Source organism: Giraffa tippelskirchi, chromosome 11 (assembly GCF_054371585.1).
Source record: "Giraffa tippelskirchi isolate mGirTip1 chromosome 11, T2T-mGirTip1v1.2.pri, whole genome shotgun sequence".
In the NCBI taxonomy this organism is placed as follows: domain Eukaryota; kingdom Metazoa; phylum Chordata; class Mammalia; order Artiodactyla; family Giraffidae; genus Giraffa; species Giraffa tippelskirchi.
The window spans coordinates 30,926,241-30,941,486 of record NC_137285.1 but is presented as its reverse complement, the minus strand read 5'-3'; the positions used below and the strand labels follow the sequence as shown (position 1 = coordinate 30,941,486).

The window sequence follows — 15,246 nt, the reverse complement described above, 5'->3', positions numbered from 1 at the left end:
AAAAAAATGAAACTAAGTATGACCTCAGCCTAATTCAAGGCAGCTGTATAATCTATGCATTAGGAGGCAGAGAAACAGTTCAAACGATGGAACAGAGGTAGTAGGTGGATTAAATAAGAACACATGTTAAAATATTTAAAGGCCATTAGAATCTTACCACGTGGAAGCCGGTAACAAAAATGGAAATGAATGAAATAAAGTTAATACTTCTTTCTTTCATAAGAGTCTAGGATGAGGAAATGCACAAAAAGAAATTCTTAGTACTGGGAGCTCCAGACGCAGTACCTCAGTGAGAGACGAAACTACAACTCGGTCCACTGAGGTTACAGAAGTGCGTATTTACATAAGACAGATTTCACAACCCTGTCACACACAGGCCTCGAAAACAGATCAATAATGGAAATCAACTGCTCTTAAAAAGTTATTAAAAATCCTTCTCTGTAAACAACTATGAATCTCAAGGCTGGATGAAGTGTGGCATGAATACTAGAAATTATTAAAATCCAAAAACCAGGTTCTTGAAAGTAAATTATGAGAGAGCAATTTATCCCGAGCTCTTCCTCCTCAACAAGCCAGTATTTCACTCCTAACTCGGCGCCTCTTCTTGTTCTTGGATCTTTGCTTTTTTCTCTGGCAACATGCTTAAGAATTTAAATAATTACTAGGCTTTGTGGAGCAGTCATTCAATATAATGTTCCGCCTCCTAAACTTCCTAATTTATTTTCCAACAAATATTTGTCAATGGCAGTTGAAAGTAGGCTGTTTTTATTTAAACACTGCCATGGAGCAGGATCCCAGTCTGAGAAGTTTAAATGGAACACTTACTTCAAAAGCAAAATTCATTATGATGAATGTGCCAAGTGAAATCAGAACTCCACTAATGCTGATTGGATACATTCTTCTGAAGATATTTTTATGACCCTTGCAATTCCCTATTAACACCCACGTGGGCTGCATGGGAGACGTTCCCACCATTTGACACAATGTAGGTTATTAGGCTTAATAACTTTCCATCTCTCAGGCTGACTGCATAGTCTGCAGAGACAAGAACAGCTGCAGTGTGAAAATACTACCTCTGAAAGGAAGAGAAAATGGGACATGACAGGTCTTTAAGAGCACAAGCAGAGGAAACATGGTTTTGTTTTTTTAAATGTAAGAATTATAGACCTAGATGGTCACCATGGAAACCTAATACACAAAACATCTGAATGTGTCAGCCTATGGAAAACATACAAAATGCCATGAATGGTTCTGCAGACAATAGGTTCAGGGAGGACAATCAGTCTATGGATGTGTCTTCACAGTGGTGGCCAGCAGGTCTGGGGCATTCGGATGATGACTTGCTAGAGGATGGGTGGGTGAGAATAGCCCTGTGGGTTTACATGTGATCTCCTGGCACACCTGTCAGAGCAGAACCCAGGCTCCATGGGAGAAGGGTTCAGTGAGCAGCACCAGTGTTCTTACAGATGAAACCGACATGGGTGGATGAAAAACCTCACGGGTGCTGCATACATGATTATAAACACATGGTAGTGCCAAAAGTTCAGTTCAGTTCAGTCGCTCAGTCGTGTCCGACTCTTTGCGATCCCATGAATCACAGCACGCCAGGCCTCCCTGTCCATCACCAACTCCCGGAGTCTACCCAAACCCATGTCCATCGAGTCGGTGATGCCATCCAACCATCTCATCCTCTATCGTCCCCTTCTCCTCCTGCCCCCAATCCTTCCCAGTATTAGGGTCTTTTCCAATGAGTCAACTCTTCGCATGAGGTGGCCAAAGTACTGGAGTTTCAGCTTCAACATCAGTCCTTCCAATGAACACTCAGGACTGATCTCCTTTAGGATGGACTGGTTGGATCTTCTTGCAGTCCAAGGGACTTTCAAGAGTCTTCTCCAACACCACAATTCAAAAGCATCAATTCTTCAGCGCTCAGCTTTCTTCACCGTCCAACTCTCACATCCATACATGACCACTGGAAAAACCATAGCCTTGACTAGACGGACCTTTGTTGGCAAAGTAATGTCTCTGCTTTTAAATATGCTATCTAGGTTGGTCATAACCTTCCTTCCAAGGAGTAAGTGTCTTTTAATTTCATGGCTGCAATCACCATCAGCAGTGATTTTGGAGCCCAAAAAAATCAAGTCTGACACTGTTTCCACTGTTTCCCCATCTATTTCCCATGAAATGATGGGACCAGATGCCATGATCTTAGTTTTCTGAATGTTGAGCTTTAAGCCAACTTTTTCACTCTCCTCTTTCACTTTCATCAAGAGGCTCTTTAGTTCTTCTTCACTTTCTGCCATAAGGGTGGTGTCATCTGCATATCTGAGGTTATTGATATTTCTCCCAGCAATCTTGATTCCAGCTTGTGCTTCTTCCAGCCCAGCGTTTCTCATGTTGTACTCTGCATATAAGTTAAACAAGCAGGGTGACAATATACAGCCTTGACGTACTCCTTTTCCTATTTGGAACCAGTCTGTTGTTCCATGTCCAGTTCTAACTGTTGCTTCCTGACCTGCATACAGGTTTCTCAAGAGACAGGTCAGATGGTCTACTATTCCCATCTCTTTCAGAATTTTCCACAGTTTTTTGTGATCCACACAGTCAAACGCTTTGGCATAGTCAATAAAGCAGAAATAGATGTTTTTCTGGAACTCTCTTGCTTTTTGGACGATCCAGCGGATGTTGGCAATTTGACCTCTGGTTCCTCTGCCTTTCCTAAAACCAGCTTGAACATCTGGAAGTTCACGGTTCATATATTGCTGAAGCCTGGCTTGGAGAATTTTGAGCATTACTTTACTAGCGTGTGAGATGAGTGCAATTGTACGGTAGTTTGAGCATTCTTTGGCATTGCCCTTCTTTGGGATTGGAATGAAAACTGACCTTTTCCAGTCCTGTGGCCACTGCTGAGTTTTCCAGATTTGCTGGCATATCGAGTGCAGCACTTTCACAGCATCATCTTTCAGGATTTGAAATAGCTCAAGTGGAATTCCATCACCTCCACTAGCTTTGTTCGTAGTGATGCTTTCTAAGGCCTACTTGACTTCACATTCCAGGATGTCTGGCTCTAGGTGAGTGATTATCTGGGTCGTGAAGATCTTTTTTGTACAGTTCTTCTGTGTATTCTTGCCACCTCTTCTTAATATCTTCTGCTTCTGTTAGGTCCATACCATTTCTGTCCTTTATCGAGCCCATCTTTGCATGAAATGTCCCCTTGGTATCTCTAATTTTCTTGAAGAGATCTCTAGTCTTTCCCAATCTGTTGTTTTCCTCTATTTCTTTGCATTGATTGCTGAGGAAGGCTTTCTTATCTCTCCTTGCTATTCTTTGGAACTCTGCATTCAGATGGGAATATCTTTCCTTTTCTCCTTTGCTTTTCACTTCTCTTCTTTTCCCAGCTATTTGTAAAGCCTCCTCAGACAGCCATTTTGCTTTTTTGCATTTCTTTTCCATGGGGATGGTCTTGATCCCAGTCTCCTGTACAATGTCACGAACCTCTGTCCATAGTTCATCAGGCACTCTGTCTATCAGATCTAGTCCCTTAAGTCTATTTGTCATTTCCACTGTATAATCATAAGGGATTTGATTTAGGTCATACCTGAATGGTCTAGTGGTTTTCCCTACTTTCTTCAATTTAAGTCTGAATTTGGCAATAAGGAATTCATGATCTGAGCCACAGTCAGCTCCTGGTCTTGTTTTTGCTGACTGTATAGAGCTTCTCCATATTTGGCTGCAAAGAATATAATCAATCTGATTTCGGTGTTGACCATCTGGTGATGTCCATGTGTAGAGTCTTCTCTTGTGTTGTTGGAAGAGGGTGTTTGCTATGACCAGTGAGTTCTCTTGGCAAAACTCTATTAGCCTTTGCCCTGCTTCATTCTGTACTCCAAGGCCAAATTTGCCTGTTACGCCAGGTGTTTCCTGACTTCCTACTTTTGCATTCCAGTCCCCTATAATGAAAAGGACATCTTTTTTGGGTGTTAGTTCTCAAAGATCTTTTAGGTCTTCATAGAACCGTTCAAGGTCAGCTTCTTCAGCATTACTGGTCGGGGCATAGACTTGGAATACCATGATATTGAATGGTTTGCCTTGGAAACGAACAGAGATCATTCTGTCGTTTTTGAGATTGCATCCGAGTACTGCATTTCGGACTCTTTTGTTAACCATGATGGCTACTCCATTTCTTTTATGGGATTCCTGCCCACAGTAGTAGATATAATGGGCCTCAAATGCCCTGCCTCACGGCTCCTGGTGGCCACTAAACGTGTGTGTGGCTCAGATGACCTAGAAAGAGCGCTGTCCAAGGAGGGCATCTCCTTTCTCTGAGGTCACTGACGTGTGGACCTCTGAGATCACAGACAAGGACAGTGCTCCTGAGGACTATGCAGACACAGTACGACAGCACTGTCTCCTTGCAGGGATGGCCTGGGGAGGGTGGTGCCCAAGCACAAAGCAGGGTGGGTCACAAACCTGGTGCCAGTCCCTGCACTGGGCGGGCCCCCAGCCTCAGGTCCCTCCCGCCAACCTCCCCCTTCCTTGTTCAGGGGTGTGAGTGCAGCTGCTTCACCATCAAACTTTTCTCCCCATTTCACACAAATACCTCCAGCCTGCTTGGCCTGTGCCTGATGGAAGTCTGGTCTTCACAGAGGAGAGGCTCAAGGCCAAAGACTACATGCACTGCCTTCTGTTCTACCTCTCGAAAAGTACTTGCTGGGTGAGGAGAAAGTAACCAGCCAAATTCCAGTTTTCCTGATGTAAAGAGGACTTTTCCCACTGCCCAAGATACAATATGCTTTCAATATAAAACAGCTATTTTTTTGCACGTCTGTCCAGTAGCGGCTCAATTAAAAACAGGTCCGTCAGACTGACACGGTTTCCTCCATTGCTTAGTTCCCGTCATGCTGCAGATAGTGAAGAAGCACTATGAGGCAGCCACAAGGCAATTTTCCATAAGATGTGTTAATCTTTATACAGTCATCCTCATACAGCCATCAAAGTGAACTTAATGACAATTCAGTTAAAATAGATTACTTTTAGGAACTTGTAAGGATCAGTTAAAAAGCAAAACACATGTGACATCTCTTTGGTCCTCCCTGGGACGCACATAATTGTCACCATCTGTGCTGACTGTTCTGTCTGCCAGGCCTGCCCCACCTGCCTCTAGATTCACCCTGTGCCCTTCCCCGTCCTGTGCAGAGGTGAGCTCTGCAGACTGCAGGCCTGTATCTGCATCAGCTATGACCTCCTCACTCTGTGGCTTCTAGCTGGGCTTAGCCCAAAGGAGGCCCTGTAGGAGCTCAGAGGCTAGAGGAGTGGGATGTCGGAGTCCCCCCACTCCATTGTGCTTTGACAGTCAGGCAGCCCCTCTTCTCTTCCCCACTGCTGTGCCCTGTGGTGCTCACAGCCTCCAGCTCTGCACATCCCCAGATGCCTCGGCAGCCTCGCTGGTTCTCGTAACCCTGGCTACATCTGTAGCAACAATCCCATGACTATACCTGTGACTGCCCACCCCACCTGGCTGCCCTCTCCTTCACTCCCTGGTTGGCAGCCCGAGGCTCCCAGCTGGCATCACTCACCTGGACTGTGTGGACCAGATCAGCTGCTAGGCACTGCTTCAGCTTCTCATCGCTGCTGGTCCCGTGAAGCACCAGGTCTGGCATGTACGTGGGGCAGTATCCCGCCAGGAGGGAGCGGCCAAAGTTTCTCACATTGGGGTTGCTGATGCTCTGAGACCTAAAACAAGAGCAGCCATCAGCACACACAATGCAAACGTGCTCCCTTCTTGCACTGCAGTGGGAACAAAGCCCCAGGGACACAGGTGAGAGAAACAGATCCAGGGACGGTCACATAAGGGGTCCTCTGGGAAGCAGGTCACTGGTGTGGGAAGGGAAGGGAGTTAAAGGGAAAAGGAACTTTCCTAAAGAGGAAGAGCAGGAAAAATCAGATATTCTGGTGGCTGGTTGTGAGTCTGTTCTTGTGCCTCACAGATCTCATTCTCTAGGCACTGGGTCGGGAGAAAAGAAAAACTGTGTGTTGGGTGGGGGATGGGGGGCGGGGTGTCATTGGCAAAGTCTGGCTCCAGGAACTCACAGACCTGCATAGGGTGGTGCCAGGACAGGGAAGGGACAAATCTCCAGTTACTGCTTTACAGACCAGGTCATCTGCTGATGCTGCCTTAGGAAGAGGTGCCGCTTCCCAACCACCTGAAGCTGCCCTGACCAGACAGGCAGGGGAAGAGCTGCTCGGGGGTGTAACCCACCACCACGTCCACCCTCCGCCCTCCGAGGCTGGGCATCCACGGCCACAGATCTTCCTCGAGGATGGCAAGAGATGACAAACCCTGCTCCCCACCACCACCACATCCCTCAGTGGCCAGAGAGGCAGCATCTGACCCAGCTCCCTCGGCCTCCCGGTGGCCTTACCTGGGTAGCGGCAGCTCCACCTCCAGCGACCCTTCGCTCTGGTCATGGTCTGCATCAGGATCACTTCCGGGACCCAGGTCCGAAGAGGCCGCTGCACATGTGTCGTCATCACTGTCTCCGAGGGCGCTGTCGGAGCTCTCGTTCCGCGGGAGGCCACCTTCCACCCTGAAGCTGGCATCGCCACTGGGCACAGGAGCTGTGCACCCGCTCGTCGCGGGCGCATCTGCGTCCTCCCCCCTCCCACCCCCCAGCCTTACCGGTGCGCCTGTGGGGCTGGCAAGTGCGCACCGGGCGGCAGGTGCAGCCGGCGTCCCAGCAACCTCCGCGGCAGCCTCGGTCCTGACATCTCTGGCCCCCCCAGATACCCCAGGGGACCGGGAGCACGTCGGGGCGCACTGGTCCTGGCCCTCCTGGGCTGGGTCGGCAGCTGCCCCAGGTCTGGCCGGGGGTCCCTGTGCCGGCTCTGGCTCCGCACACCTGCAGGCCTGCAGCCGCTCCTCCATTGCTTTGGTGCGACTTTCAAAGTCCGACTCCGGAGACACGGAGCTCCCGATGTGGAAGGTGACCTTTTCCCAGGGCGGCCTGTCCCGGAGACGTCCATCAGGGCATGGCCTGGCCGCCGACCGGTCTGGCAGCTTCTTGGGCATCTCCCTTCCAGGCTCCGCCCTGATGGGTGGAGGGCTCATCTTCAGCCCCGCGCCTATACCTGCACCGCTGGGGAGCCTCCCAGAGCCGCCTCGAGGGGGCTCCTTACTCTCCTCGTCCGCGCACGATGCGCCCTGAGGTCTCCACGCGCCGTGGGCTGTCAGGCTCTTCTCCAGGGCCCCGCCTCCTTCTCCATCAAGTTGGGGACACAGGTCTCTGGGGTCAGCGCCCACCGGGACCCCAGCCAACTCCTCGGCTGTGGTCACGGGCAGGGTGGGCGGCACGAGGGCGGGCTCGCTCCTCACGGTGACCACCACGTACTCGGACTCCTCCACCTCCCCCTTCTCCAGGGCGGTGGTGATGCTGCTCCCATGCAGTATCTGCTCGCCTTGCGCTGGGCCCCCACTCCACATCAACTGGTTCTCCTGCAACTCTGAGCACCGCACGAAGTAGGTCAGCACGTACAGTATGCGCTGCACCAAATCCTTCTGCTTCCCCAGCACCACTGTGCGCGTCAGCCGCACTGGAGAGCCGATAGCTCCGTAAAGGTCGCCTAGAGGCCAAGTGGACACAAAGACACAGTCACCTGGGTGAGCGCGTCAAGGCTGTGTCAGCCTGAACAGGAGAAACACGGATGATGTGTTCCCAGACCAGACTCACTTCACACACCTGAGGCACAGAGGTGATTCCCAGAATGACCATCATTTCGTTTCCCTGTAGGATGGAATGTCTGCCTGGGAAGGCCGGTCAGGAGCAGCCCTGCTCTGGGCACTCACAGGCAGTTTGGTGCATGCTGGGTGCAGCACTGGTGTTACTGGGTGCAGGGCAAGAATATGCTGGGTACAGCACCAGTGTACAGTGCAGGTGTGTGCTAGTGCAGCATGGGAGTGTGCTGGGCACAGTGCTGGTGTATGTTGGGTGCAGCATGGGTGTGTACACTGGGTATAGCACCAGTGTGTATACTGGGTTCAGTGCCATGCACACAGTCCCCCATTTGCAGGCTGGGTCTTACCATGCAGGTCAGTGGGCCAGCTGGCTCCCTTCTCCCCAAGGATGGCTAAAGCCAAAGCCCTTGATTTGTGACCAAACCAAATCATTTATTTGGGAAACTAGAATGATGAGATCTTTTTTAGAAGAATCTGAGGACAATAAGCCTTGGGGTTACATCCAAATTCTGGGATCTCTGAGCAGAAATGCAGTGAATCAATTCAAAACACTTAATGAAATGGTCTGCTCAATACACATGAGCATCAAGTGGAATCAATTTGATTAACAAGACAAAATCACTTGGTCATGAATAATGAATCTGATTTTTTTCTATTAGGTCATATGAAAATTCTACTGGAGAAAAATGTGCCGTAAGTTATATCCTGACATGCTGATTAAAAACTGGCCAAAGGTAGAAGAAAGGCAAGCCTTTGAGAACCAGCAGCATAGGCTTCTCATTACAGGTGTCTGTCCAGTGTCTGACCATTAAAATGACTGCATTTCATAAAATCTGAGTACTATTCTTGGTAAGGTGTATCTCTGGTACTTTGATAATACTGACAATTACAACAAAAAGCCAACACTTCCTGACTGCAGGCACAGCGCTGAGTGTTTCACATAGATTTATCTCCCTTACATCTCTGCAGGAGCAACCCTGAGTCAGAAACCACCTTGGGAATAATCGGAATGCTGAAATAAATCAAAATGTGGAAAGACCCTAAGTATAGAAGAGGAGATACATGGTGACAGTTACAAGTAGGAACTCAGGGATCTGGACTCCATCTAGAGGGAGACAGGGGAGACATTTCTTAGATAAGATTAATCATACAGCTAAGGTTAAGACTGAGGAGAAAGTGATAGGACCCATCAGAGGTGGGTCCTCTCCCCTTGAGAGGACTCCCAGAGTAAGACTCTGAGAACAGGTAATGGGCAAGACAGAAGTGTAACCACACGATCCCCTCTGTAAAAGGACTAAGTTACAAACTAGTAGAACTTTACCTTGGAAGCTTTTGCAACTGACTGAGAAACCATGCAAGAATTGAAAATAACTCAGAACTGCAGTTGCTCTCTGGACAAGCACTTTTGTTTGAGAAAACTTTCTCGACTAAGAGCACATTACTGCTACTTCCCGTGATCACGTCTGCCGTGGCTGTGGAGTGTCATGGCCATGTCAGGGATTCACACGACGCTACTGTTAACTCGGCCCCTGTGTTCATCAAGAAGACGAGCAGGGACACGGGGGGAGCTGGGTGGCAGGTGGGCCCGTCCTGGCAAACTCTCCAATGGGCCTTGAAATCATTCAAGACAGACCTTCTCTGTGACTGAGGAACCGTGATTAAAAGTACATTAGCACCAGGCATATTCCCGGCCATTTATGTTTTCCTGTTTACTGTGACTTGGTGAATGTTTAATAAAAATAATAATAGCAATCATTGGAAATAAGTGTGTTTCCCTGTCAAAATACTGAAGTCCTCGACATTTTGTAATACTGGAAACCCAACCATCACTTACGCTTGACTTCACAAAGCTCTTCCCTGTGACTGTACCCCAGGCTGCACCCTGTCCTCACACCAGTCTGTCCACAGCAGGCCCTGCTGGATTGTTGGGGTGCTGGGGGATACTTCCGAGAACGTATGCTCTCCTTTGAAAGAAGATTGTGAGCCCAGAGGAAGGGACTCTGCCTCGTTATACTGAACACAGGGAACTGATCTCAATTAGTTAAACTTCACACGGAAAGCACAGCTAAGTAGAAATATACTTATCTCGTTAAATGTACACCACTCCATTCATGCTCCTTTAAAATGGGTGACTGGGCACCAAGAAACACCATGCTTTCTAAACATCTGGCCCCCTTCTGTCACTGCTGAATAAGTATCCTGCTTCAAGCCTGTTGTCCATAACCAGAACGGCAGTGCCTGGTCCTCCCTGGGAAGAACCCGACGACCCAGAAGGAGGTGGGCTCCCGGCTCCTTCCCCTGTGCTGATGGGCTGTAGTAAATCCACTCAGGACACCCGTAAATCCTTCAAGTAACTCATCTGCACCCAGGATCCCCCTAACATGGGAAACACACCCTCCTTCCTCCTCACACACTTCGTGACCCAGGGCACGGAGAAAGACAGCCTTATTATCTGTAATATAGTGAGGATGCAACAACAGGTTGAGAATGAGAATCTAATTAATTAGTATGTGCGGAAAGCACCTGAAATAGAGTGTGGCTCACCGTGACAGCTTTCATTTCACTACTACTAGAACATGCTGTTTCCCAAGGCTGCTGTGCCTGTCCCCAGTCTGCAATTCTTTTCTGGAAAATGCTGCCCTTCTAACTGTGCACCAAAGAATTGATGCTTTTGAACTGTGGTGCTAGAGAAGACTCTTGAGAGTCCCTTGGACTGCCAGGAGATCAAAGCAGTCAATCCTAAAGGAAATCAACCCTGACTATTCATTGGAAGCACTGATGCTGAGGCTGAAGCTCCAATACTTTGGCCACCCGATGCAAAGAGCCAACCCACTGGAAAAGACCCTGATGCTGAGAAAGATTGAGGGCAAGAGAAGGGGACTACAGAGCATGAGATGGTTGGATGGCATCACCGATTCAATTGATGTGAATCTGAGCAAACTCCAGGAGATAGTGAACAACAAGCGAAGCCTGGTGTGCAGTCCATGGGGTCACAAAGAGTCACACACAGCGACTGAACAACAAGTGTGTCTTCCTTGAAAGTCCCCTCTACTCACTCCTCTATCTCCCAGGGCCCCTGCCATATTAACATCTGCAACAACAGAATGGACAAGTCCACTTACAGATAAGCAGTGGAGTTCCCACAGTAGCCGTGAGTCGTCATTTCCCATAGCACAGATGGAGAAGCACAGGCATGGAGGTTGGGCCACTTGCCCAGGAGGCAGGGTTTTAGTCCAGCCATCTGGCCCTGGCCCTCACTCTCCACACTGCCCTCTGCCCACCCCACCAAAGGAGCGCTCAGGACGTTCTCAGTACAACCTGCCTCCTCCATGGGTAGCAGGCATCCTGAGAGTGAGCTGCCTGTCACCCCAGCCCTGGGTCCAGCCGACAGACGGGGTCTGGGACAGAGCGGGTATGTAAGCCTGACTGGTCACTGCAGGCTCTGCTGGTGAGAGGCTCTGGCACCCACCTCTCCCACCCTGAGCCCTGGTCTCACAAGCCCATGCTCTGCCAGCCGCCACATGGCACGCCAGGTCCCTGCACCAGGCCTGAGCGCGAAGCTCGGAGGAAGTAGCCCAGGGGGCAGTGGAAAGACAGACAAGGTCTCTGCCCTCCACTCAAACTTAAAAGGTAATGGAATCACAGTGTGTGCTTACTTTCTTTTTTCTCTGACCTTCCTCCTATCCAGTCCACCCTCTCTAGGGCAGTGGTCCTCAACCAGGGGGTGTCCTGCCCCCTACGGGACACTCAGCAATGTCTGGTGACATTTTCATCATCACAACTTTGAAAGAGGGGTTTTCACTAGCAGCTGGTAAACAGAGGCCAGTGATGCTGCTAAACATCCGACCAGGGACTTCCCTGGTGGTCCAGTGGCTAAAACTCCATGCTCCCAATGCAGGGGGCCTGGGTTCCATCTCTGGTTAGGGAATTAAATTCCACATGCCACAACTAAGACCTGGGGCAGCCAAATAAATGAATATTACAAAAAAAAATTGACCAGGCACAGACAGGCCCTTTCCTCCCACCATCAAAAAATTTTCTGGTCCAAATGTCAGTGGTGCCAACATTAAGGAAGCCCACTGGAGGAGGAGCTGTGGCTGCCATGTGGGAGGACCCAGCAGGCCTGCACGGCTTTAAAGACCTCGCCTCTGGTGGGGCGAGGGTCCTGTTTTACAGGTAGAACCTGTGGGCCAGTCTCTTGTTCTCTGCTGGCCCAGTGATACCTGGGAATCGCTGGGTTCTATGGCTAATATCAACCGAAAACGTTGCTGTTTCTGCAGTTCCACCCCATACGGCCTCTGAATGGTCACATCAGGTACTGACCCAGCTGCGCCCAGAGAGGATTGTACGGGTGTGTCTTGGCCAGCATGTTGACCAGCTGAGAGGTGCGTTTCTCGGAGAAGGCTTTGATGGGTGGGTGGTCAACGGGCATGACGGTGGGTACCCAGGCCAGGTGGTAGGTTAGGACTGCAGTCAGTAGGGCAGCAAAAAACCTTGGCAAAATGGGAGAAAACATAACCAAGTGAGTCAACGCAGGATGACGCAGTCACCCACAGCACGTACACGGGCGAGGAACTGCCGTGCAAGGCCCCAGTGGGCCGCCCTTACTGGTTCTTGTTGATCTGCTCTATCAGGAGCGTAAACTCCTTGAGGAAGCGCTGGCACAGCTGGGTCCTCTCCAAGGTGCTGGACATCATGGCCAGCCACACGGGCTCAGCGATCCTGGGCACGGAGTACAGGCTCCAGATTGTCCCTCTAAAGAAGAGAAGGGGAACATGGAACTGTCACAGGTGTCGTGGTGGATGATGTTTGCATAAACGAACCCAGAAGAAAACAGTCATCTGGATCTATGTAGCTCCTAAGGCATTCAAAGCAGAATATAACACGGGGCGGTTGCAGGGCAGGAATAGAGACACAAACAAAGAGACTTGCGGACACAGTGTGGGAAGGAGACTGGGGGTGAACTGGGAAAGTACCACTGACATACATACACTACCATATGTAAAACAGATAGTTAGTGGGGATCTGCTGTATAGCACAGGGAGCTCAGCTCGGTGCTCTGTGATGACCTAGAGAGCTGGGACGGGGGATTGGGAGGGAGGCTCAAGAAGGAGGGGACATATATGTATACTAATGTCTGATTCACACTGTTGGACAGCAGGAACTAACACAACTTTGTAAGGCAATTATACTCCAATAATAAAATGTTTTAAAAAGAAAACTAAAAATAAAATAATATAAAACAGGGGTTGGTAAACTAGGACACAATGTACAGGTCAAATCTGACCTTTATTATAAATAAAGCTTTACTGGCACATGGCCATGCTCATCGATTCCCTATTTCCCTATTTCGGTGCAAAGCTGAGCAGCTGCAGCAGACACCCCTTTACAGGAAACGTATACTAAACACTGATGTAAAATATCGTTTACAATGCCTTGCGTCAGAATCTAGGGCAATTTTTACAGGAGAAAAAAATAAGGAAGAAAGATCAAACATGCTAGACTGAAAACGTGACCAGAGGCAACTCAACTCTCCCAACTTCTCGTCAGCACTTTCCTTCTCTGAACCAAAGCACTCTATTCACTTCAGATGAACAAGCGACAAACACGTCTCTTCTTCACTATATTATTTACTAGCTTCTTACGTGGACTAACAGAATCAAATTCTTAGGACAGTAAGCTGCTAGGAAACTGATGAGTCTAGTCGTATCACTTTATAGATTAAGAGGAGCTGTGTTCCTCGCAGCAGACACACACTCCAATGAGGACCTGGTGCCGGGGGCTCTGCTCCAGCCCATGTGGCTCACAGGGGTCCTTCCAGGGAGCACATCGACTTAGCCTAGGCTTCCACTCCCCACTGAGAAACCAGCTTTAAGAAGCACTGCAACAGCCCTGGCTCAGCCTGTTGACCATAAATCCCACCTGCCCCCCAGAGCAGACCATCTTTCTGCCTCTGAGGCTAGGACACATCCTCTCTCCCCAGTGAATATACACGAGGCATATTCTGACCTTAGTTTGGGGCCATGTGCATCAAGGAGCTGGGACACACAGGATCCTGCCTTGGCACAAAACACTGAGCAGGCAGGAGGGACAAGTTACAGCCACAAGGACCTGGGGTTCACCTACTGAAACCAAGGCTTCCAAGCACTAACACACCATACTGTCATCGTTTTTGAGCAGCGGTTTGCTAAAGTAAGAACAAGACCCATCCACCCACAGCAAGGCCTCTGATCCTGCGCTTTCAGATCTGGACCTTTCATTAAACAAGTGTGCAGATGCTCCAGCACAAGCCAGCCTGGAGTCTGCCACAGCAGCCCTGGGGTGCCTACACTGCAGGAGGTTCACTAGTCACCACACTGCCTCCGAAACACACAGCTGCACATATTCCTTAAATATCTGACTTGGTCTGAGCAACCCCAAATAATGAGTTACGTGTTACTGGAGTACTTTACATATAACTCAGGGCTCAGCAAAGACTGGATGGAGACTTTGCTTCAAGCGGCAGCATCTGAGTTCACCAGCCTTTACCTTAATCATCACAGAAACCTTCTAACGTTCTAAGAATTGTAAACATTTTTGTTCTGCAGCTAGAGAGGAACAGTTGGATTCATTCATTAGCTCGTGACTGCTTCACAGGGGGCTTCCACTCCCCGCCCAAGAAGCCGGCCCTAAGGAGTGCTGCAACAACCCTGCTCAGCCTGGTGACCGTGAATCCCACCTGCCCCCAGAGCAGACCACCTTTCTGCCTGACACGAGGGGCAAGACCTCTAGAAAGCTGGTCTCCAGGGTACAAAGGTTGTCAATTAGGAACACACAGCAAAGACACACTAGGGTGATCATGTGATTTATGTCCCAAGGAGGACCCTCACAGGGAGGACAGCGGGTGTGCGCAGGACAGTCCTGACAAATTGGAGTGTAATGTCCCTGACACACACACTCTCCCACCTTGTGCTCTGGGCCAGCATCTGGACTTCAAGTTTCTGCATCTGTAAAATGGGCTAAGAGTGCTTATTCTGAGGGCTTTTGTGAGATGACAGAAGACATATGAACATCAGTTTTCTCCATTCATTCTGGTAGAAACAATCAGATCAAAGACTGTCCCTCAGGCAGTCATGAGGATTACTTGGTGCTGGTGACTTAAGCTTTTTGTTCCTTTGGGCCTTAGCTTCCAAGAAAGGAGCTGCTAAAAGAACCAATAACTGCCAGCCCCCCAACTCGGAATTTGCCCCCAACTCGGAATTCCGAGTCATGGTCTCCACACGTGTGGAGGTTCAAGGTTGCTGCTCCACAATGCCCCTTGCTGGGTTTGCCAAATGTTGCCAACTTACCTGAACTCCCCCAGAGCTTCCATCAGACGGCTGACATAGAACTGGACACGGAGACTCGACTCTGCTATCTTCCTGCAGGAAATCATGGCCTTCAGTGGAGAGAAAAGAAGCCACTTTACGCTGAGATGGCATTCCTTCACAATCACTTACCAGGCTTTATTCGTGAGACAAGGTTACAGTCCACAT

The 15,246-nt window shown here is 49.4% G+C and overlaps 1 protein-coding gene across 8 annotated transcripts in view; it reads right to left on the bottom strand.

Moving 5' to 3' along the window:
- Nucleotides 1–15,246, bottom strand: part of FNIP2 (folliculin interacting protein 2) — a 127,111-nt gene that overhangs the window by 20,196 nt on the left and 91,669 nt on the right. For all 8 annotated transcript variants that reach the window (XM_081541721.1, XM_081541723.1, XM_081541724.1 and 5 more), the window contains 5 exons: nucleotides 15,061–15,149; nucleotides 12,341–12,487; nucleotides 12,056–12,225; nucleotides 6,423–7,620; nucleotides 5,577–5,733 (listed from right to left, as the gene is read on the bottom strand). In XM_081541721.1, the coding sequence (XP_081397847.1) occupies nucleotides 5,577–5,733; nucleotides 6,423–7,620; nucleotides 12,056–12,225; nucleotides 12,341–12,487; nucleotides 15,061–15,149 (1,761 nt within the window). The remainder of the gene's footprint in view (nucleotides 1–5,576; nucleotides 5,734–6,422; nucleotides 7,621–12,055; nucleotides 12,226–12,340; nucleotides 12,488–15,060; nucleotides 15,150–15,246) is intronic.